Below are 25,475 nucleotides of genomic sequence, written 5' to 3' on the forward strand. Positions count from 1 at the left end.
TTAAACAGAGATTTAGAAATGATTGCTTTACAAGACTTGCGGGAGGAAGAAATCGAGGGGGAAGAAGATTCGCCATTGCGTCAAGATTTTGGTGACTTTGCAAGTTTCGAACCTTGCAGTATTAAAAATAACTTGAGTCCACGATACGTAGCGGATTCGTACGGTGAAACCTCCACTTCCAATTTCCATGACATGAACTCTTCAAAAGTACCTAAAGCTGGATTCGACGAATTTGTCGGCGTCTCCGGAGATTCGCTCGCATCTAGTAAGGATACGTTGAACTCGCCTTTTGTGGAAGGCAGCCTTAAATCAATCAGGAGCTCGCCTTTTATATATAAGAAAAGTACATCCCGCAGTAACGTAAGTCAAGGCTCCCTAGCAAAGTCTGGGAGTCCGCAAAGTTTAGTCAAGCGAAATTTTCTCGATAGCCCGAATCCGTCTCGGGGCGATCCCGATTACGAAAATCGCAGTCCCGAAACCGTGTCGGCTATCGAAAAGAGAGAGATTACTCCGTTGCACGTAGAGTTTCCATCTGTGGACGCTATGGACATTCAGATTAACGGTGACAAGAAAGAGAGCAGGCGCACGAATGATTATGCGAACAAATCGGAAACGTTGAATAACGGTTACATCGGTAACACGACCACGTAGCTTCAATGACATCTTTCGACGTTGTCAGCATCCGACGCGAAACAAATCACATATGACAAAAATAACGCAAAATTATATTCTTGGAACGAATCGATGTGAGTATTCCAACAAAAAGGCAGTGTCTGTGCCAAATTTATGAGCCGAATCGTAATTTTGAAAGAGTAGCATTGAACAGCGTTTTATATATACACGAAAAAAAAGATGCTAGTGTGTTCTAGACTAACGGAAGTTATAAGTCTATATTTTAAACGTCTAGATGTAACTAAGAATACAGGTCCTAAATGCAGACAAGTGAAGTTTCCTTATACGGGTGTTACCATGTCTTAATTCCGTCTCTCTAAATGTAATTAATATCGCTACGCGTGTACAGCTAATTATATATATATATATATACATATATATATTTGTTACGCTGCAATGCATGTTGGAAATGAGCAGCGAATATATTTATACCAGATACTGTCTTTTTGAAGTTATCGCTGTAGTGTATGTTAATATGAAAAGATTTAGCTTATTAAAGACGCCGTTATTGTGGAGTTACAAACAGATGCGGTTTAAAAGCCAAAAACCGTCACTTCTTGATATTGGGTCGTACACTATTGAGAAACATGCAGATATATCCAGTTGGCACGATATCTGTTAACAAGTATGTGACAGCCTCTCTCTCTCTCTCTCTCTCTCTCTCTCTCTCTCCCCCCCCCCCTCTCCCTAACTATCTAGCATGTAGTAAGTGTATATCAAAGAATTAAGCAGATCGATTATTTGTATTATAGATTTTCTATTTAATTTTCAAGTCGCAAAATACGCTAGTTTCTACTGTAACTAACTATATATTTGTACAGCATTGGTTTATTTTTTTGAATTTATGAGAAATATAACATAAATCAAAATGGCAATTAGATCGACTACCGCGTTGGTATGACATTTTATTCACAGCAAAGAGGTCACATTTTATGAATTTTGTGAATTACGCCTAGTCGTCACTTTGTACGATATTAGGCTTCAAATTCTTATGTAGTAATATAGATCCCATATTTGTTGAAAGGTATACATGTAGAAAAAGTGAAAAATTCAGAATAAGAGTGTATCGACTTGGCAAATATATATATATATATATATATATATATATATATATATATATCTCATCGCGTTCCTCTAATTTAAATTTCTATTATATTTATGTTTTCTATATATGTTATTTTAATGTTTTTGACTTTATTGTATCAGTTGAGATTTAAGAGTTCTGAATCCATCATTTCTCTGATGTATGATAAGAAAATTAGAGTAAGGATCTTTTCAAGTTGAAAGTAGCTTTCGAAAGCAAGTGTTTGATTGATTTTGCGATATAGTTTGCAAAGAGTTTATAGTCCCTATTATAATTATTTTAATCTTTTACAATTATGGCAAAATCTTAGACGAAAACAATTACAGTGTTTAAGTTGTTTGTATATTTGGTATCGATATTACATTTTAGTTTTTTTTAAGCTATATATATATATATCTATATATATATATATATCATGATGAAATATGCTAACGATATCGACGTTAATTTCGAGTGAACGGCGCCCTACTCTCGTTTCTCGTTTCTGTATATCTAAATCTAGCGAATGTCAAAGATTCAGAGAAGCTGAAAGAAAACACTGCACTGTACGTTTAAAAAATTTCAGGGTCGATCAAAACACAGATTGTACATACTTGACAATGTAAAAGAAACTTATCCGCCTCGATGTAATTATTGCCGAATTTAAATAATTTTAATAGCAAGAGAGCAATAAGTAACTTTGCGGAAATATCTTTTGTACGGTCAATATGCTTAACTTTCTGAAAATTGTCCGACCTATTCTATATATGTGACTTAAGTAGTGTAACTTTTGTGTCGATGTACATGTGTACATGTGAAACGTACTATTTCGTGGAGCTGGCACATGAAATTCTCCGCATTGCCTTCGTAATATCTTCCAAGAAGTGCATATCTCTACCAATATATAGATATCACTTTTCGATATTTCGTATAAAAAGCTTCATCGTGCAATTTTATAGTCATGAGTCTACCAGAGAGTCTTCATATCTCGTGCAATAGGATCGTCCACGCTATTTATGTTTCATATAAATGCGACTAGCAGTCTGCGGTGTCGCCGATATATACAAGATACCGCCGTTAATCCGTCGTTTCTGCGTCGCTCCACGAAATAAATTACGAAATTCCGAAACGTACACCACATACTTTTCAATTAGAGACGAGAGAGACGTAGACTGTCCTAGTGAGCCCAGTGAGAAACAAGATTGATGACGGATTGAGAAGATTGAACCCGTGTAATCATTATTGCAATCGCAAGATAAATAATAGCGGACGAATCCTAACTGTGAATGAGCTAAGAAGGAAGAGTTATTATACAAGCAACGCAACGCAATGCAGTTGAGTCTATAGACATAACGAGCCTGTAACACAAGACTGATTAGCTAATCCCACTATTACATCCGTAATCTCTCTCAGTAAGTTAAAGGTACAAGAAAAAATGGTAGAAGTTCCACGTCGTTCCATATCCCTAAACATCTTCCTTTTTGTTGCTTTATTTCGTTTACCCCTTTTTTTCATCCGCTTGAAGGCGTATTTAAAATTCACTTCGAGATTTATTAATGCGATCCGTGGTTGTTTCGCTCCTAATATCGCGCATTTGGTGCATTCTTGTGTCGTTTTGGTTCGGCGGCTTATCGGAGCGTGTGTATAGAAAAGTATACGGGGTGTCTCCGAAGCTATTGCATCATGTTTCGTTATAAATTTCCCAACGTATAAGCGATGTGGATCTCTTTTTTTTTTACACAATCTAAAGCAAAAAGAGGGATGCCATTTTTTGTAATTATTTAATAATATTTATTAATAATTAATAATATTTTCAATATATTTATTCGCGTATCCAATATACCTTGAATCCAAAACAGATTAAAAAAAAAAATGAAACGAACAAGCTTTTAACATCTATATTTATATTATTTTATTTAAATATAATTTTCTCTCAAGCTTTCATGGAAGTAATTGCTAAAAACAAAACCGAGTACAAATTTATGAAATTTCAAAGAAATATTGCATTAGTTTCGAGATACTCTGTATCAATGTCTCTAAAGTACCAGTGATCTAAAATAACAAGTACCTAATACACGCAATATTCACGCGTGTAATATTCTCTACATAATATCACACGTTGGACAAAAGTCGCGATATCGCGCAGAGATTGTACGGGCCCAAGATAATACGGGGAAAAAATGTGTAACATAAAGAAAATATGCAAAAAGCGCAAACCTTGTAGAATTGCTGTCGTTGATCAAGTTTCTCGCTCTCTTTTTGGGAGGAGGAGAGCATCCTCTTCTAGATTATCCGCGCCGAGATTTGTTCTTTCTTTTACTATTTGCCCCAAAAATTCTGTTTGCTAACAAAAGGTGCCAAGGTGAGCGATTAGATATTTGTTTATTGAGGTTTCGATCAAGTACGTCTCAACTTTCGATCAAATAATCGAAAGTACGATTGCCATCGCGTACCTTGAAGCTTCGGACCACAAGTTTCTTTTTTGATGATTTCGTTCAACGAATATAGATACAATTCATTTCTATTGTTTAGTAGGGAGAGCTGAAACTATTTTCGAAAGCAAAACGCTTCACAATTGCGCAAACTTTCAAAACGAATGGCGACAAAAAGAAATCAAGGGATACATATAAACGGTATTCTCCCGAAATTAAGGAACACGATTAATGACAGATAAGCCGATCGGCCGATGTATCGTAATAATAAGCCTCGCTCGTATTCTGAAGTATATTTAGTGTAATAAAATAAACAAGTTAATGCTTAAACCATGTACTAATGTAAGTATCGTAAGATCAATACGAAATGTTTCCTATATGGCCGCGAGTCTCTGTATATTGTACGAATCGGCGCGCGATCGCTAATTTTAGGCCTATTCTATTGATAGTTGTGTAATATATTAGAGATAATCTCTCTGTGGGAATGAAGGTAATACGTAATCGTGTCTGAAGATTGTGTGTAACTAATTAAGTGCAGAGAGAAAAGTGTGCCTGTGTCGCCGCGTATATTGATCGATTCGATGAATGTGCGATATTTAGCAGAGATTTAAGGGTGTGGTCGTGAAAAAAAATTAGATCAATGTACATCTGTATCAACGATAGAAGGAATCGAGGAAAATATCGAGCATAGAGAATATCTAATTTTTGTGTGTCGCAAAAATTAAGCGAAGCGCCCCGATCCCGATCGTGAATAATTAAAAGCTTCTTCTCTACTGATCTTAGACTGAAGCAGTAACTACTCATCTTAAACTCATTTTAAACATCGAGAAGCATAGGAATACTATTCTTATCTCGATTATCCGCGTATAATTTATTTATATTTATCCTGCAAGAAATTAAATTTAGCGTAGTCGTAGCTCGAGACGCTATTAATTAATCGATATTTAATGCATGATTTTTTTGCACTTTAGCAAATATACAGACGATTCAATTTCTTTTGCTACTGATATCACGTCCGTTTTATTTCGAAATCATTATATCTCAATATCAATATCTCACATATAGAGAGAGTCTGGTTTTATATATTTTACGAGATATTTTGACTTTTTACAACGTCCAATATGCTGATTCTTTTCGTACGGATAAGTTTTTACTGTCTATATCTAATGAAAAAAATCTTCCACACACGGTGAAAAAAATTGCGAGATTTCCTCTCCCATTATATTGCGACAATAACGACTTTAATTAATGTTTCACGTGCCGTTTCTATTTAGAACCTCTTTCCTGTTAATTTTATATACATAATATAAATTCTGATTCTCTGTTCAGTTCCTATCGCGCACATTTCTGTGTTTACACGCAATTAACGGATAAGATCTCTGAAATACTATTGTATGCTATATATTATACAAACTACATATTTATGTTCCGCTATGCTATATTCCGTTTATTTACTATTTTTCATTTTTTTTTGCAAAACAATTTACTTGACTACATAAACTGCTCAATATTAGATTGCTCAAGTTCCGTAACGATCTAACAGTAAGATAGAATCATCTAACGTTGAACCCTGATGTAGAACGAATAATTATGAATCCTACATTAATATTGCATTTGCATTTCGTAAAAATATAGGCGATCACAGAATCCTTTTTTTCGAATTAACGATATATTTTGTGCCACTTTATACATTTTGTACGATCTTACTTTTGTACAGCAATAAACTTTCAGACCATGTTGGTGAAGTAAAAAGATATATTTGAAATTAACTCAACTTCAACATAGACTGTACCGTGTCAAGTTATTATCCGGAATAAAACACACTTGCTATTTCGATTGCTTTTTAGATTTTTCAAAGAATAATCGTCATTTCGCAATTTACCTCATGATCGAGCAAGATACTTTTTCATTTATGAAATTAGCACACATATTGTTTTGATTTTTTAATTAGTTGTGCTTTTATAAATTTAACATCTTCGACATAATATTTCGAAATAATGTTTGTCTTTCTCCAAACATTTCTTATATTTAATTTCCATTTTGAAATTGATTCTAAATTATTTGCTAAATTATCACCGTATTTTCACTCTGCATATGCTTCCGGATTGCGCTAAGACTGTGTAAGAAATTCTATTATGAATATTATCAATATAATGAAATAATACCTATATATTTTATGAAATAAATGTTTTCATAAAAGCCAAAATTTTGATAAAACGAGAATAATCGGCTTCTTTTAATTGTATGAAAACATGAAACTATATATATGTATATATCTATATGAAAAAAATGTAATATATTCTAAGTTTAATCTATATTTATATTTTTTGCGATGTACATTAAGAAAATATTCAAACCCTTGTTTAATATAATCTGTCGATATTTCATAAGATTGAATGTTCTCGAAAGTTTATGTTACTGCATAATACTATCGTCAGAGAATTTTTGATTTATAAAATTTTATAATGCACACTTTATACACACACGATGTTTAGAATAATTAACATTGCGTGTAACATTTCTATGAATTTTTTTGCGCAATTTTCGCATTTAATCATTGAAATATTATTTTACATCGTGACAATTTATAATTGTCACAGTAGACAATAATCAATTGCTCGCAGAGATAAAAAAGTAAAATATCTTTCTTTTATACGCGTTATCGCAAAAATCATATATGTATATTTTTTTTAATTAGAGTTACGCACACTTTAGCATAGATGAGTGTTCAATCGTTCCTACCGAACATCGATGCTGATTTTTTCTTTCTTTTTTTTAAGACTTTTATATACGGCAGCTGACATTTTGCTGTTAATTGTAATATATGTTTTCCGTGCCTATCTCCGCATAGCTGTCACTCGTAGAATATTCAATTATCTAAATAAGTAAATATATTTTATCGCGCAACACACACACTATATTACAGAGACTTATTTTCAACAATTAGCATACACAGATAGAACGATAAGTCAAAAGCTATTTTGTTCCCTCGAACGATAATTATTGCTGCCTTACGTCAGATCGCTAAAAATGTAATATACTTGGCATTAACGCGCAACGAATGCTCAAACGATTAATTTGTGAAAATTGTGTAATGGAAAAGCGAAGTCTGTCATCTTTTTACGATCAGCTGTGATACAGATGTGCAAAGAGGATAAATTGGGAAACTCCTTTCATTTCCGCTTCTTCTAGATGCTTCTCGCGCGCAGCCGGTTCAATAAGCCTCTTGATGTTTGTAAATATAGCGCTTCGATTAATTTTTGAGCAAAATTTTCTGTTTTTTATTTCGAGATGTGGATGACTGCGAGAAAGTTTGATGAACAAAAGTGTGTTTTATAGTACGTTAAATAAGACCGATGCATATTACTCGAGATAAGACGCATATGCGCATTCGTACAGGGCAGAGCTTTTCGACAAGGATCACGCGGATGTGTGTAAAATACTCGTCGTTTTCACCACAAGATTAAATGCCGAAGAATATCTTATCGTTGATATACATATATCTATATTGATCGCTCTGTGGAGCGCCGAATGTGTATGCCGGACCTTTTTGTCAATAATCACATAGTCATTGGACTACGGATTTATCAGTTTTCGATGCAGCGCGTTAATCGTCCTGCGAAGGAGGAGATCAAAGAGAGATTAGCCTAAAACACCACATCTCCTCTCGCATAATCGTGACAAGAAAACACCGCGACGATGTACGAGCCGTCTCGAGCGCAAAGTTACACGTTTCAAGAATGATAGAAAAATTATAATTAATATTATTTATAAAGCCCAGAAAGACAGAGATCGATATTTTAACAGGGTGATTTAAAAAAAAAAAAAAAATAAACTCGCTTTGTACTTTTTTTGCGCAAAAACGGACATCTCGTACATCTCCGCGAATTTTGAGAGAAAAAATGCATTTAAATATTATACGCGCGCCACAAGACGAAGGCAAACTATTTTCTTATAGAGATTCTTTTTTCGAGTGATGTGCACAAATGTTAGTATATTTTCCCTCTTGAGTTTACAAAAAAAACTGCCACTGCCGTGACGAAAGAGAAGCCTGCGAGAAGAAGTAGTAAATAAAAACGAGAAAAAAAAGATACGCTATGAATAAAACATAAGCCCTCCCGCCCCCCAACCCTACTTTGAGATACATCAATATCTCGGAATTGAATCCTCGTCTCTCGCGAGATATGCGTCATCTTTCGTTTATTCTCGCTTCTACGCGACGCGGCGCGTATCGCGTAATCACTTGTGTATTTGTAATAAGTTTGCGCGTCGTCATTACACACATACTTATGATGGCGACATTATATATCGATAGTAGCGAATATTATAATAAAGCGTTTTTCAGCGACAGCACTAAACCTGCGACTTTAGCGAGGCGTTGTTTCTTTCTAGATCGATTAGAGGTAATTTTTATTCGGCTGAATGAAAAAAAAATAAAAAAAAATAAGCGCGACGATGCGTGACCTCTGTTCTTCTTACAGTCAGTCACAGCCGCGAGTATGTAATATATGCTATATAATATGCGGTAATGATGTAAATGTTAATAAAGTCGCGTCGAAAAACGACGCGAAGATATACTTGAAGTACGCAAAAAGCGCGTCTCGAAATCGGTAACAAGAGCCGACGGTCTCCCATAAAGCGCCGCAGATATAGTCGTATAAATGTAATTTTTAATTTGTAATTTCGTCATCGCGAGATATAGGGAAAACCGGGCGAGAGCGACGATCCCTCTGTATATCTTTCTCCTCTTCCCGTCATCCCTTCATCCCTTTCGAAGATATTAACGGTGCCCTTTGCCCGGGCGATGCTTGACAAATTTAAACGATATCCGATTATCTCATTAAAAATTGTATTTACTATTATATAATTATACGATACGCGCTGTACGCAGAGGAAGAAACAGATTTTATTTACCAAATACCAGTTTTTTAATAAAAATCTTTTTGTGAAAGAAAAATATCGGACTCTTGTGCTCACCTCACCGTCACAAATCAACATCTGACGAATCTTTTGTGTGCAACAAATTCGATTGGATATACATTAATATATTTGCATATAATTTCGCGACAGCATAAGTAATTAAAACAATAAAATAATTAATACTACAGCTTATTGTTATTCGATACGAACGACAACTCGCATTAATTATCTTTCTGTTTTAATTATTTATGCTACTGTAAATTCGCGCATTACCGCATCTAATCAAATGTGTGTTATTAAAATTGCCTCCCGTTTTAAAATTAAAAAATTCAATTATTTAAATTGTTACAATTTAATAATTCAATTATTTAAATTATTTAAAAAAATTTAATTAATTAAATTGAATTCAATTTGTATCGAAGTGTTGAGGCCTCTCTTCCGCGCTGCTGATTGTCTTGTTCGTGTAATTTTGCCTCACTTGCGTCGTTCGACAATTTGACAATTATACGTCAAAAAATTAAATTAAAGAAAATAATCTGCAATCAATAATTTAAAGGAATCAAAAATTCATCGCATGTATATTTCAGTAATAATTTGTTTGGATTTTATTTTTATATCGTAAACATACGAGCCTACAAATTTTTTTATTTATTATACGAAATAATATAATATAAAATCTGCGTTGTATAAGGGTCCGCAGTTACAAAACATCGATATTTAATATTTTAAAAGAAGCTCAAAATTTACTGCTTGTATATTTTGAAAGTACATTGTGTGCAGATTATTTTTTTACCAAACACATACGAGCGTACAAATTTTTTTATTTAATATACGTAATATAATTAAGTTTGCGCCGTAAAAAGTGTCCGCGGCTACAAAGTATCGATATTTAATATTTTAAAAGCAGCCAAAAATTCATCGCTTGTATATTTCAATAGTACATTGCTTGCATATTATTAAGTCGACGACCCGTAACATGAAAAGATAACACAATCGCAAATAATCGCATTCGATACGATAGCTCGTCTTTCATGTTAATTTTCGTGATAATGTTTGATTTGACAACTTGGCGAAAGAGCATGACTTTCAATTTCTTGATTAACTTTACGTAATCGGGAGAGGCTCACTCTTTCGCAATGAACTGCAAGAGATTTTACGCATTATGAGAAATCGATTATACGATTATATCTGCATCTTCATCTTGCTCGAAATATTACAAGCGATTTCTCATGCGAAGATCGTCGACGAAGATATTCACATCAGGTATTATGATAAGTAACGTGATTATCTTAAATTGTTCCTGCAGCATCCATTTATCTCATGTCTTGGTTGTAAATTCGACGATTTTTTCCACTTGTTTTTTTTCCTATCGTCCTCGTCGTAGCTGAAATATTATTCCATAAATTTGCTTCACGTAGGAGAGATTACGTTATTTCCAGAACGAAACGAGAGATAGCTGAAGTGGCATCACAACCACGAGGAAACGATAGTTACGCGAAAGAGATAAACCCGAGGAAAAGGGATAATAGTGACCTCGGAAAGAACGATACGTATCTCGGAGAGAGAAGTAAGATCTCGAAGAGATCCGCGAATCCCGATGTCCAACAATCAAACGCCGAAAAGTCTATCAATATAGCCAGTCGACTCGATTTGAACGAGGAATCGGATTATGGGGAGACAGATGAAGAGGAGATAGCGATACGAAAAGAAGACGATAAGGAGACGAGCGATCTCGTGCGTTCACCTCGTGACGTCAACGTCGAAAAGTACGCCGATCAGGACGAGAGATCGAGTCTGTACGACGATTACGAGGCGAAGGACGTCGCGAAACGTGGCGTCCTGGGTGGTCCGGGGGATTACGAGGAAGCGGAGGACGATTCGCCGGAGTTATTGGAAGATATGTCCTCGTTGGAGGAAGGAGAGACGGGAGGAACGCGGGAGAGCGATTCTCGGGTGAAGAGAGATCGGGAAACGATTTCGGAAACGCTTGCTAAATCCGAATTGAGCAATCCGGCGAAGTTGGAGGAGCCAGAAGTCGCGAAGAATCCTTTTACGCGCGAAGTTTCCCGTGTCGAATCGTCGGAAAGTTTTAATCGACGAGCTTCTACGCCATCCGACGACCCGGCATCCGAGCTCAAAGGATCCGCCCGATTGAACGAGGTGATTTCAAGGTCGAGTGATTCCACCGAGAACGAGACACCGGCCAGTGTAATTACTTCGTCTGGCAAAGGCGAAGGGTCGAAATACGAGAAGCGCGTGGAAGAGAAGATTCAACGCAAGATCGACTCCATCAAGGAGGAGATCAAACGTGACATTGAGGCGCAGCAGCGAATAAGGGATATCGAGGAGAACAATGCCAGGTTCGACGAATTGCGGAATCAGGAGGACGAGGAGAGACGGGGTTTCGAGGGTGAACCGATCGAAAAGCGTCAGATCAGCAAGAGATCGATAGGAGAAATCGTCGCTTCTTCTTCATCGGAAAAAGATGATGAGAAACGTTGTTTGAAGAAAGAACGACGCGATAAGCTGCAACGTCGATCCAGCGAGAGTATCGGCGGACCAGATACTTTGAAAGAAAGCGAAAGTTTGAAGAGACAATTCGCGATTAATCGCGATAAGTTCTCCGGACAGGCTCCTTCGATGGGACTTGTCAAAAAGAAACGCGAGCGTGTCAGGCAAACTTTTCTCGTAAACAACGATCGGGCGAAGAAAAGACGCTCGAAAAGTTATACATCGCCGTCTGATCAGATGGTCTCCAGACCGGAAAATGAATTGTTCACGGATTTGAATTCTTATCACTATACGAACGATGGAATGGTAAGGTTCAGTGAAAAGCAGAGTAAAACCGAGTAATTATTTTCGGGAAATTTTTTAAAAATATATATGACGCGTATTATTAAAAATTAATATATTTTATATTGGGCGACACCTTTCGCTTAAAAATAATCTCAGAATATTTTATGCAACCAAAAAGACGTAATAACTATACATAAAATATAAGTCGAAAAGGCGCAATAATTTTTTTTCTATAAAAAAAAGATTGTTTTCGAGAAAATTGATTTAAAAAATTATTAAAATATTACGCTCTTTTAAATTTAAAGGATACTTTTGCCAATTATATATTAATATAATCGAATTTATTTCGATATGTGGCTACTAATATATAAAATCTTTATCTCCATACATTCTGCACAATTTTTTCAATAATTTAACTTACATCTCATTATAAAAAAAAATAATTTTATTATCAAATAAATTTATTATAACACATTATATATCTTGTAAATTGTTTTTCAACATTCCTAAGTGAAATGTTATATTTTTATATTTATATATCAATAGTCACTGTCGAAACAAATTTTCTCAAAAATGGAGCTTTTATGAAAAAATTTTATATATTTCCGACTTACCTAATTTTTTTTCATACAGAATTATTTTTCCCACTTGCACCGTCAGTTATACGGGATACTTTGTATATACATATATATATATATATATATATATATATATATATATATAAAGAGTAAGTGACACGAAACTTTGTCGCAGCTACAAGCATCTTTGCCTGTCGCCGGCGAAGATGAGAACAACGACGGAGAACAGAGTCCTGCAGCGGGACATTTGAATTCCTTGGCGTCTCTCACCGGAAGTTCACAGGAATTGAATCCACGCTTAGCGAGAGAGTACAAAGAGGCCTTCGGTGGGTTGCAAAGTGAGCCTGGCAGCGCTCTCGCTAGATTCAAGAGGATCAAACGCGTACTCGACGATTCCGATGCGAAAATTTAAAGCCTCATATAAAGGAAAAAATAAAATGGAACGAGCTACTCTCTCTTCCAAGGGTAAGAATATTTCTACAAAAAATGAAAAATTATCACGAAAGAGATAATAACATAACTTTCTAAGCTATTGTCGCGCAGTAATGAAGGACCAAGTAGGAATATAAGACATACGTAGATTTTTTTATGAAATATTTATATATAGATCTTTACGAGAGAGCAGAATGATGCATTTGTAATTAGAGAGAAAGATGCACTATAGCTATATAATATAGGGTATAATGCCATTAATCACTCGGAGAGATTGCGAGTCGATTTAATTGTAGTCTAAATGAACGAGAGATATATATATATATAAATCTTTTTTTGACAAAAGTGAATAACTATGCTTTTCTACCGCTCTAAATTACTTATAAATTTTCTTTTTTTTACGCCGGCCGTGTGTAGCACGTCAAAAGATATAAAACGAGTTTTGAATTGCTTCTTCTCTTCGGACTTCGCTCCTTATACACAATCTTAAAATATATTACAAGCTATTTAAAAAACATCTCGCAAAGTAAACTGCACAATGTCGCTAACATTGCTTGCGCGCGCGACGGTACGCTTCGCGTACGCGCGCTCGTAATGGTTCCTCCAGTAATTCATTAACTTTATATTTCGATAAATTTTAATTTTTTTTATTAACAGACAATAAAATTTAAATCAATCAATATCAATCATTATCTTTTTCTTTTAAACTTCCGCACACGCAACAGTATTATATACTAGAGAAACATTATGTACAACAGTGACTCATCGATCGTCGGAAGGCGTTCACTTATCAATTATCACCATAGATCAATTCGAGAACCTGAAGAACGCGATATATATACCTTAGAAGCGCAACGCATAAGTCGATATAAGTAAGTAAGGAAAAGTTGTGCCAACGAAAGAAGATACTAATATTTCAGAGATTATTTTGCACGTGTGTGACTTTGGGATAGAAGGTAAAGAATTTATTATAAATCTCTTGGATATACTGGTATGAATATTTGTCTCTCTCTCCGCTTCTCCAAGTCCAGTATAATTATATCGATTGTTAAATTCTAAGATGCTTTATTTATTATTCGTAGGGAAAAATGCGCATGTAAGCAGAATATAATCGTCGCGTTCTCCGGGTTGCCTCTTTTAGCGCCAATCGAGATAAAGAGAGAGAGAGGTACCTAGGCAAAAGACACAGACGCTTCGTAGACGTTCAAGATTTAATTAAACGTTAATTTAAACGTTATTACGATTAAACATGAAGAAGACACATAAATCGTTAATCGTCTTTGTTTTTTTTTCTTGTGCGCTTACACATTATGGACGCCGGAAACAGGGATGTGATGCGCGCCGAGTGGATGCCTGCACTCTTTTTTCCGAATCATACGCAAATTTCGCCTCTCTCCCGTTCCCGTATATAATCGTTCTACTTTATATACAGCGATATAAAAACAGTTATTTACATCGACGGCTAGGAGGATTCGAAAACGATGAGGATGCCGAGAGGAAACTTAGACGTCTAATCTAAAGATTTTCTTCGCCTCTGAATGAATGTGCGTGTGACATGTACGTGTGAGAATGAGCGTGTATTAAGTCTCGGTCTTTTCGCGCGAGATATCGTTGCTAATTGAAAGAAAAAAGTGTCCAGGTGACGTGAGACAATCAAAAAGAGAAACGTCGAGAGTAAAGTCTTTTCGAACGAACGACTAATCGCCTTGCATTTGAAATCGTAATGTTATTTTATATTCCTTTCGAGAGCGCGGACTGACTTTCGCGAAACGCATCGCTAAAAAGATCCGCGCGCGAGCTGTCACTTTGATCGCACGTGAGCTGTCACTCGGATCGCACGTGGCGATCTTCGCGAAAGTTTCGTGACGCGCTAAAGGGGAATACCGCGTTTGATTGACCGTTAATTAATTAGATCGACGTGAGTATCGGTTTTACGACAAAGAAGTTCGGGTCGGTGAAATAACGCTCAGCAGGCACCGATCGACTTTGAGAAAAAAATCCTTGACGCTCTTTTTTTTTTTTTTTTTCTCTCTCGAGACCCGTCTAACTTGTCCGCGAACGTTGAAAATTTAATCGAAAAAAATGTCGAACGAGATTGAATATATTCGCGGAAGAAAATCAGCTCTAATCAACGCGCTCGAACTTTGATATATTTGCGAAAAATGTTATCTACAACACGCTGCGACACACCGTGTGCGCCGAATCGTACATGTATATGCGTGTATAAAGCGGAGAGCGAACGCGAAGGGATTCCGTGAGATATATTTTTACCGGCGCACACATGAACGTGTGAATCGGGATCGCGTAAATATCCTTGCGAATAAAACGCGACTGCGAGATGCAACGTGGGTGTTTATAAACGCATAAACCGACACGCAGCGAGCCGCAACGAGCCGCTACTATACGACAAATAACGTGACGGATTTGGCTTGGTATTTAGTGTGTGTCGAAAGAGCTCTTTTCTTTTTTATTTAAAAAAATCGATGTCTGAGAAATGGTGTTCACAATAATATAGTACAACAACGTAACGGTATTACATATAGGTAATATATATATATGTATATATATATATTTATATATAATTTGATATTTATATAATAGGTAAAATTCTTCTTTACCACAATAACATGGCTATATACAAATATTACAAATTTCTTTCATTTTTAAGCCCTCACGGATCGACGCCGCAGGATCGATCTGGCGCGAGACTAGGCAGCGACGCTTTTCCAGATTCGCTCTGCTTACTTTATCTTCTTTAATTGCACGTTACAACAGGCTTGCGATTTTATTAATCTTAAGCCAGTCTCTCTTCCCCTCAATGCAATTAAACAGAGGGAGAAAGAGAAACAGAGAGAAACAGAGAGAGAGAGAGAGAGAGAGAGAGAGAGAGAGAGAGAGAGAGAGAGAGAGAGAGAGAGAGAGAGAGAGAGAGAGAGAGAGAGAGATAATATTTGTCTTTAGGATATGTAAAGAAAGAGAATGGATGATACAGGAGAAAAAGGAATAAGAAATGAAGAAAATTGAAAAACTTAAAAAGTGTGAAATTTTAGAGATAGAAGAGCATGCAGAAGTGGAAACAGAAGGAGAGGCGTTAGATCCTATTTCAGCTTCGTCTAACACGTTGTAAGAATATGAATTTATATGTTTATGCGATTGAAGCGTTTCTAAAGTCTTCCTGAGAGAGGATACTTTGATCGTGCTACGTTGTATCATCGTTTCATCGATCTATTTGATTAGATTAGGAAATACATACAGAGAGAGACCTCATCTCATAATTTTCTACTCTTTAAAAGAGATTCGCCTTTGAAAAATTGATTTGTCAACATACAGAATTTCCCGAATTGTAAAATGTACCAAATAAAAAATAGTCAATTGCACGATTATACATTCGAATTTGAACGCAGGAGTAAACTTGTATCGATCTGTATCACGCAGATAAAGTCATTTTGTCATTTACGAAAAATCAAATTTTTTTTTAATATGTAATATGCATCTTCAGGCATCGTGTATCTTCTCGAATTACGAGCAATTTGAGATAAAAAAATGGTTTTTCTTTGTGGTGAATGAAATTTTATTGCAAACCAGACATTTTTTCTATCCAACATTCGATATACTAAATATTTGCCGAGAAAACAAAATCAGAATTTATCAGAGGATTTATAAGCAAGAGAAGATACCTCTCTGAGAGAGCACTGTGTGTGTTCGCGCACCGATAAGAGAAAGAGAGAGAGAGATCATAATATAAAAACATGTATAGCTCGCTGCAATCTTTGAAAGGCCGATGACTCGATATAGTTATAGTTACATTCTCACTCATTAAGATTAATGCGAGCTGAAATTAGTGCTGTCAGACCGTATTACTTATCTCATTTCACAATCTCTAGAATGATCTGATAAAATACGCAAGTTTAGCACACAGCAAGTTTAATATACTTGCGCGATTAGAAAAGTAACTGCTTTGCCAATCTTTCATTTCGGTAAAAAAAATAGTACTTGGTTTAAGTGCAACTGCGAAATCACATGCAAATATTGCAAAATTACTTATCTTTATGTTTTCTTTTTCTCAATACCGAAAATTCACATTAATAGTTATACGAATAATTTTTTTTTAACTTTCCTTCTTCACACATTTGATTACATTTTGACTGAATAAGCTCTTTTAAATTTTAATTATTATGATTTGAATAAAGTTAACTTGTTCGACCACCTTAATTGTTTATAATTTTTGATAAAAATTACAATGTTTTTCAACCAAACAATCAAATCATAATTTATTTTGTTCTAAGTAAATTTAAAAAAAATAACAATTGGATTTCCACAAAAAAGATATATAAAAGTTGATTAAAAAATCTTTTTAAATTTAATCCAAAAAACGTTTTATATAATTCTAAATGTATTCGTAAAATTATTCATTAAAAAAAAAATTTTTTTTAAATATATTTTAATCTTCTTCAAATGCACTTGCCTTCGCTTAATCAAAGACCTTGCAAATCGCGTGACACTAATTTCGCTTAATTGATAGTGCAGCGATTAACGCGGTATCTCACGTGATTCTCTTTCCGGTATGTTTATCCATTGCACACTTTATCCTTTCCATCTTGACAGCTTTGAATATCGAAAGACAGCAAATGTATTGTGTTCCGCGCGAGATACGCGTTAGATACGAGATAATAATAAACCTGTCTTCTCTCCAAAGAGAGATTGTTTCGCAAATTAAGATTTTGCGCTCTTTATATCCCCCTAGCGAGCCTTCATTTTTTTTTCTTTTACGATGACAATGACAAATTGACGTGAACGATCTTGGTTAACATTTAACTTGGTTTAAACCTTATGTTAAACGACCGACGATCATATATATATGTTTATATTGCACGATTATGAGTCAATAGATAGTACGATCTTACAATCTACGACGAATATCTATGCGCTTTTGGCACCTCTTGCGTTTACGCGGACGAAACTTTGCGAGTAAAAGAGAAAGAGAGTGAGAGTGAGAGAGATAGAGAGAAAGAGAGAGAGAGAGAGCAAACGGGGGGGGGGGGGGAGATAGAGAGAGAGAGAGAGAGAGAGAAAATTTCATCTACTATGATAAAACTTTTGGATGTATCGATGATTCGAAAACTCTCTTGTGGTCACATTAATCACATTTTAAATATGTAAAGATTATCGTTAAGTTTTTCTTCTCCGTCGAGAGAGGTACCGCTTTTCCGTTCTGCCTAAAAAAGCTCCCGTAACCACGAAGTGACCGATAGCGAGATAGTGAGTTAAGAGAGATTCAGCTCTCTTTGTTACACTTCGTTACTTACCAGAACTTTTTTAGCACCGAAAAAATTCCGAGCACATTTATCATCCATTGCAGACGGAGGATGATCTATATTTATAAGATATGAATATGTACGTGTGTATGTATGTGTGTCTGTGTTATTTAGCGATAGCAAATTCACCTATTTCTCATTTTACGTCCGTTCAAATTTCAATCTATTTTTAATGTAGGATGAAAGAGAAGATGTGTGTATACATGTATGCACTCGCTTAGCCTCACAGGCTAAACCCTACTTCTGTAAATTCTGGCAGCCTGATTCTCGCATTCTAATCGCTCCTACATTGTGTCTTTATCTAGAACGAAGAACTTTGAATATGTTATCGAGAAAGGTATGGTACGCTACTCACGACATGTATAGACACAAGGATCGTCATCTTGATTTCATCGTCGATTATATCCTTAATCTCGCGCTCGATTATCAAATGCGCGTATAAAGTATAGTATATTACTTTCAAAAAACAATTGACAAAATCGCCGAGGGTACACGCATTATGACATTTTTTTTCTATCTGCTCGTTATTATCACTGCGCGTTTACTCGCAGCAAATGTATTAATAATTCAAATGATAATTATATAAGCATTCTTCGGAAAATAACAAATACAGAAATGATTATCAATAGTAGCAGGATTGCACGCCTAGAGAAACGTATGGGAGAAACCAGTTCCTGAAACTCTTACGCAGTCTTCTCATTGAGATTGCCCTTGAATTTCTTAAGACTTAGCCAACTTCAGTATCACAGATTCGATATTTGTAATTTTCGATGGAGAAAACAATCGAGCCTAAAAATTTGATCAACAATACAATCCTGTATCATCTAAAGTAACTCGCTACTGTATCGCGAACATGGCGAGAAAGAGAAAAACGTAATGAATTCCCTACAGATAGACTATATATTATTAACGTAAACGTTAACATGATCGTAAGCTGCTGCTCGCAAGGATATAATGAGGAAAAGGAAACAAAAAATCTAGATTACTGCTGGCGTGTACCGCCGATAGGCATCTCCCTCCTCTCTCACTTCTATGTCTTTATGCGTTTTTTTTTTAATACGCTCCTCCGTCGAGAAGCGTAATCGATCGTAATCTTCTCTAAATTTTAAATTGGCCTAGACGGTAGATTACTTCACTATACAATTGCATTATGATAAAAGCATGTATAAATCAGTAAACATTTTCTTTTGTGCTTCTTAGAGATCATACATGATACAATGTACAAAGTAGTGTAAAATAAAAAAAGGGTTAATAAAGATTTTCTTTTTATATTACTTAATCGTCAAGTAACGGTTTATCACGAGCGGGAGACAACTTTCATTGACCACTGACCTGTTTCCAGAAAACGTCTCGAAAGATTTTTTTTCCGCGCGCGAATATATTAACCATATAGAAAAACAATAATCCAGATCTACAAACATTTATTATGCATAAGTCGCGTGATAAAAAAAAGTGCGCGACATTAAAACGAGATAAAAATATTCGCATAAAATCTACGTATATATAAATTCGTACGACGTATAAATAAAAAATTAAAAATTTAGTAAAAAAAATTATTATTTATTTATACACATATATTGATGCGCTATTGAGTCCCTGCAAATCTGTCAGTGCCCAAGAAGTATCCCAGTATATGTCAAAGTGTCTTAAGAATTAATCGCGACACCAGGACAGAATTTATTTTATCCTACACAATAGTCGGTACGGGAGTGTGTGTATGTATGTGTAATATGTGTTGGTAAATGAGTAAAATCTCTTCCTTTAAAGTCGATCTAACCTAAAGTGGGCTTCGGCGCTGGAATCCGATAAGACCATCGTAGGGTCGGCGAGCATTTGTAGACCGTCCACGTCGATTGGATCGAGACCCTGTCTAAGGGCGTCGTCCGATGGGAACATTTCCGGATCAAAATCGCCCATCATCGCCGTACCGAGGTCTTTCACGAATTCCGGATTCGTGAGATCGTCCGCACCGGAGAAGTCTGCAACACGATATTTATCGAGAGATAGAAAGAGAGAACGATTCCATCATTTTACACACGAATCGAATTACTACACACATACACCCACACAGACGTTTAAAATTGCTTACAAAATTGAAATAAATTGTTCTTTTTAATTTTTTTTTTCGGCGAAAGCATAAGCTACAGATAAAACAACGCATTTTCGGGATCTCACGAATGTATTTTGAACGTTCTTTGTAGGGATAAAAATTAGTTTTGAAATATTATCGTGAAAAAAAATGCAACACTCTTATTCCCGGAATAATATGGATGAAACGAGCGAGGTATTTCACGTCTTGTCACGCAAACGCGTAATAATTAAAAAATTCATGGCACGTTTCATCGCGGGGAATATATACCTGTGAGAATGATCGTAGGTGTGTTTGGAGTTTGCGGCGTGAGCTGCTGGGTAGCGGTCGTTGCAGATTGATACGCCATTTGAGGACTCGTGCTGAAGTAGCCCGCGTCCCCGCTGCCTAATTCGCCACCGACATTAATCATGTCGTTCTGAGAAACAGACAACAGTGAGGGAATTTAGGGCGTGAATAAAAGATGCATGCGCAAGAAGAAAAAATATCTTTTTCCACTATTTTTTTCTCTCTCTCAAAACTTAACAGCGAGATTCCATTCCTGGATGATTCTTTTCTCACCTGGGTGTACGTCGTAGTATGATTCGGTGATCCGATATACGTTCCGATCGTGTTCGCCTGCACCGGCGTGTCCATCTGAAGTAGAGAAGAAAAAAGAAAGAAGGTCGTGGATGAGCCTCGTAAAATGAAAGAACCTCGTGGAAAATTACAACTGTTACACTCTAATCTGATTCGTTTTTTAACGCGACGTTGATTTATCTGGCGCGTAACGCGACCCCCGTCCCTTATATACATAAATGCTTTTTATAGAACGATATTGCGCGCGCGGGAGGGAAAGTAGCGGAAGAGGAGTATAAAAGGGAGAAATACACAAGTACAGTATCGAAGCAGCCGGTGTAAACACTCGGTACTCGCGTTCGCTCCAAGGCACAGATCGCCATTATCTTCTTCTCCTCGACTTTGGAATCCATTACGGCATTAGTTACGGTTCGATTTCCGGATACTTCGTTTCGCTTAATAGCCTTTGTCAAATGAAATCCCTTTTCGCTTCCAGTATTCCGGCATTCGTAAAGAGCTTATTTGCTTCGTCCTATTACACACGTTATATCTCCCCGTTATTTCTTCACCATTTTCGCCTCCTCAATTTGTTACTGAATTTATTCGTCCAATATTTATCCCGAAATTCACGATTCTCCTTCCGAAGAGAGGAAAAATGAATTATAAAACTTCGCTCCTTGTGATGATTATATTAAACGATATTGGATAATGATCGGTAGTTTGCGCGGATATAAAAGGCTACGGATTTGGGGTTTCGTGCTGACGATTTTTTTTATATATATGTCGTAAAACCACGTCGTTCTTTTCATTTCTCTATTAAACTGATGGGCTGCACGTTAATATCAAACGACCACTTGTGCGTGTAACTGCGTGAGGGAGCGAAAAGAGGGTATCGCGCGTTAACTGATTCTTCTGAAGCGCATTACGATACATGTACGCACTTTCGCTGTACAGTTTCCGAATTTTCGCATCGCGCGATTATTTATTAGCCTACGTTCTCCTAATGAACATTTTACACCGGCAATAATCCGCGCGATCATGACGCATTTTTTCCCCTTCCGCGAATGATTCATTTAATGTGTTCTCTCGACGCGGCGAAATGTTTTAAACATCAGCGTACGTACACGCACACCGAGTATGATACATTTCATTCGAGAGTAATATTTTCGCTTAATTCGCGAATATATATATATATATATTTTAGCCTGGATCTGATATTTCTCCTCCGTTGCAGTGCGTGCAAATGCGAGTTTCACGCACGAGAATACATTTGACACGTGCATATTCAACACCGCTGTTTGAAAGCGCCGTGAAAGAAACACGATACTTGAAAATTAGCAATTTTTTTTATACTGATTAAATAGCGTGTATAAAACAGTGTCATTAATCATACATCTCTCTCGCTCATTCTCTCTCTCACTCTCACTCTCTCTCTTTCGCTCTCACATTCTTTTTTCCTCTCTTAAGATTTAATAAATAAATATTAAATATTAAGAGAGACAATGATTTTTCTACGCTCGATCTTTTACACATACAAGTACACATATATACATAATTATTTATTTTATGACTCGGAGAATTTTGCTTTTTGCGAGTTTTATATAAAGGAGCATGCGATAATGTGGGACGAATTATTCTTAATACCGAACTTGCACAAATAAATATGTTTCAACTAATGGCGATATTTCACCTCTATCTGCGTGGTCCAGGTGCAACCGAGTTCCATCAGCTGTTGCGCAAATTTCGGCCACTCCTGAATTATGAATGCAGGTAACAGATAAACAGCAAGACTTAAGACATAAGTCTAGAGGCAATATATACATAATCAAACGTAATTAGCCTTCTTCTTTTTCTTTTTTTTATAATAACGCTAGTTTCGATAAAGACCTATTCTTGATGCAAAATACTTTCGCGATCGCGGTCCTAACTAATTATGATTTATAATTAATTTTCTATCAAATGTATCTCTTTCTCTATCTTCCGTTAACTAAAAAATATCAAGAATCGTAATTTGACGCTTTGAAGAATGGAAGATTTGACGGTGTAACTGAATAGAATACCAAGTGTCTCCTGAGTCAGAATAATTCATACGAATCATTCGCTTGGAATAATTCATCGCGTAGCATTAATTATAGCTTTGAAGGTCAAATCTCGCCTGAAGAGGAATAATGTTAAAATTTACGAAACCGATCGGCTAAAGTGGCGACTCGAAATTCCATGCGAAAAATATTTATTACATTGCCGATGCATTAATTGAAATATGTAAATAAAACTTTATAAAAAAAAATTTTTTTTTTATATTTTATCAATTTTTTAAGATTGTAAAGTTAATTGGAACAGAATCCTTTTTTGTAATTCCATCAAAATTTTGATGTGAATATCGTATTTGCATTCTTTTTCTTTTTTTTTTTTTCTTATCCTCGCTATACGTTAAATACAAACACCTTATCGTCAGATACTTACCAGTCCCTTCGACATGCATAAAAAAAAGATTGAGCGCCAATTAAGATCGGGTATCTTTTAATTAGTCATAATTGATGGATTGTACGTAGTTTTTATATAATCAAGATTGAATCAGGAGAGGGGGAGGGGGATATCAGAGAGAATTATATATACTTTTAGCGTCTCCGTATCTCGTTGCACGAGCAATCGGAATGAAAAAAAAATTGATTACGACGGTCTCTCTCGATTTGAAAGTATCGATTGCCTTTATCAGTAATATTGAAATGAAACGCGCGAATATTTCTGACGTTACGCTCGTGTGCTCGTGTATACCTATTATAAACGTTATAGCATGCAAAACGCTCTATCTCTCTCTCTCTCGCTCGCTCTTTCTCTCTCTCTCTCTCTCTCTCTCTCTCTCTCTCTCTCTCGCTCATTCTCTTTGCGGAAGCCCGAATGCAATTATGCGCGCTGGAGTACCGTGTAAAACGTGCAACACGTGCGTCTTACGTTCCAATCGCGAATATAGTGTAAGATAGGCGGATTGAGACAAAGTCCAACGACAGCACGAGTTCTCGTAGACTACCGCGCGTCGAAAATCTCTGAACGAAATCTCATTTGTGAAGACAGCCTGTCCCAGAGAAGACGGAAATTATACGAGGCGAGTCGGAAAACGTAATGCGACCGAAAAGGGAATAAATTCTCTTTCAAAAATAAATCGAAAATATAGAATAAATTTTCTTTATACGAGAGATTTCATTTTCGAAGAAACTAAAAATTGAAAAATTAATGACACACATTTATACGCTTTTTTATTCTTGAACGACTTTGTGTATTATCGAATTTATCTCGATTAAAATATGTAATGATTAAAAAATATAATATTCATATAACTTCTGCGATACTTGAATTATTTTATAAATCATTTTACTAATAAAAAAGAATGGAGCAATGTACTTTGATATTTATAGTCAAACAATATGATGTAAGATTATTAGAAATCGCATTAAAGTTTAAAAAAAACTTTAATGTTATTAATTTTTTTAATTTCAAAATTAATTTTGTCGTACGAAAAAATATTTTATATTCCATTCTACATTTTCGACTTATTTTTGAACGAGAAATCATCTTCTTTTCGATTATTTTACTTGTCCCGATTCATCAATAACCTTTTTTATCTACGACAAAGAGCTTCGACAACAAACATAAAAATATCGAATGTACAACTGGACCACTGGCTGATATATATCGATCGAATATTTCCGATAACTTGAAAAAGAGATGGAAATTTGTCTTCTTTTCTGAATAAGATTGTCAAGCGAGTCAACTAAAATTTAATTAAGCTTTAAAAGATTATAATTCTCTGTCACAAAACACGCTCTATATAAAAATTTCAAAGTTACTTTCGGAGATGTTCGTCCACGTGACACCTTTCGCGAACTCGAACACATATGTCAGTTCCTCTTTAAAGTTTAAAGTCACATGCTTAAATAAATAAATCGCTCACGTACCATTGTGAACTGTTCGAAATCCTGTTGAAGGGCCGCCGCTTGTGCCTGATTGATGAAATAAGTATTCTGATCGATAACGTCGGACGTCAAGCTAGGCGGACCTGGATGTCCTGTAGGACTAGGCGGTGCCGATGGATTATTGCTGTAACTTAAAGGACTTCCCTGAAACAGAAAATGCATGCTGCTCTTAGACTTTTGTGCGCAAAGAATCATTATTACGCGCTACAATAAAGCTTATCTTGTGAGATTAATTAAATTGAATCATACAGCCTCTTGCATTTATTATTATTAGAGATTGATGTAATCTATCGATAATTTTATTTATATGTACGAGATGATTGATTTCTCTCACTTGAACTGTTAGACTAGGTGACGATTGCGGCGAGGGCCTGTTCACCGATTGCGTGGATCTGTACGATCCCAACGAATTGAGCTGTTGGTGTGTTTGTTGATGCTGCTGTTGGTGTGTTTGTTGATGCTGCTGTTGGTGTGTTTGTTGATGCTGCTGTTGGTGTGTTTGTTGATGCTGCTGTTGGTGCGTTTGTTGATGCTGCTGTTGGTGTGTTTGGTGATGCTGCTGTTGGTGTGTTTGTTGATGCTGCTGTTGGTGTGTTTGTTGATGCTGCTGTTGCTGCTGCTGTGACGTTTTCTGAATGTCAGGCATCAA

General features: G+C 35.9%; 3 protein-coding genes across 14 annotated transcripts in view; 2 read left to right on the forward strand and 1 right to left on the reverse strand.

Annotated features, from left to right (window-relative positions):
* The window catches only part of Inr-2 (insulin-like receptor-like), a 48,476-nt gene extending 39,352 nt beyond the window's left edge, over positions 1 to 9,124 (forward strand). For all 3 annotated transcript variants that reach the window (XM_083046507.1, XM_083046508.1, XM_083046509.1), the window contains one exon: positions 9 to 9,124. In XM_083046507.1, coding sequence (XP_082902633.1) covers positions 9 to 651 — 643 coding nt within the window. In that variant the 3' untranslated portion in view covers positions 652 to 9,124. The remainder of the gene's footprint in view (positions 1 to 8) is intronic.
* A 1,125-nt stretch (positions 9,125 to 10,249) lies between these two features.
* On the forward strand, positions 10,250 to 13,185 carry LOC145940996 (uncharacterized). Its single transcript, XM_083046732.1, has 3 exons — positions 10,250 to 10,350; positions 10,527 to 11,904; positions 12,637 to 13,185. The coding sequence occupies exons 1-3, from the start codon at positions 10,250 to 10,252 to the stop codon at positions 12,871 to 12,873; spliced, it is 1,716 nt and encodes a 571-aa protein (XP_082902858.1). The 3' UTR covers positions 12,874 to 13,185.
* Positions 13,164 to 25,475, reverse strand: part of Crtc (CREB-regulated transcription coactivator) — a 38,323-nt gene continuing 26,011 nt past the window's right edge. For 9 of the 10 annotated variants that reach the window (XM_083046726.1, XM_083046725.1, XM_083046723.1 and 6 more), the window contains 6 exons: positions 25,161 to 25,457; positions 24,809 to 24,970; positions 22,546 to 22,608; positions 20,859 to 20,933; positions 20,568 to 20,715; positions 13,164 to 20,187 (listed from right to left, as the gene is read on the reverse strand). In XM_083046726.1, the coding sequence (XP_082902852.1) occupies positions 19,970 to 20,187; positions 20,568 to 20,715; positions 20,859 to 20,933; positions 22,546 to 22,608; positions 24,809 to 24,970; positions 25,161 to 25,457 (963 nt within the window). In that variant the 3' untranslated portion in view covers positions 13,164 to 19,969. The remainder of the gene's footprint in view (positions 20,188 to 20,567; positions 20,716 to 20,858; positions 20,934 to 22,545; positions 22,609 to 24,808; positions 24,971 to 25,160; positions 25,458 to 25,475) is intronic. The other variant, XM_083046724.1, reaches the window with a different exon arrangement.

This window comes from Prenolepis imparis, unplaced genomic scaffold, assembly GCF_030444845.1.
Source record: "Prenolepis imparis isolate NDT839.2.m4 unplaced genomic scaffold, iyPreImpa1.0 SCAF_9, whole genome shotgun sequence".
Classification (NCBI taxonomy): Eukaryota; Metazoa; Arthropoda; class Insecta; order Hymenoptera; family Formicidae; genus Prenolepis; species Prenolepis imparis.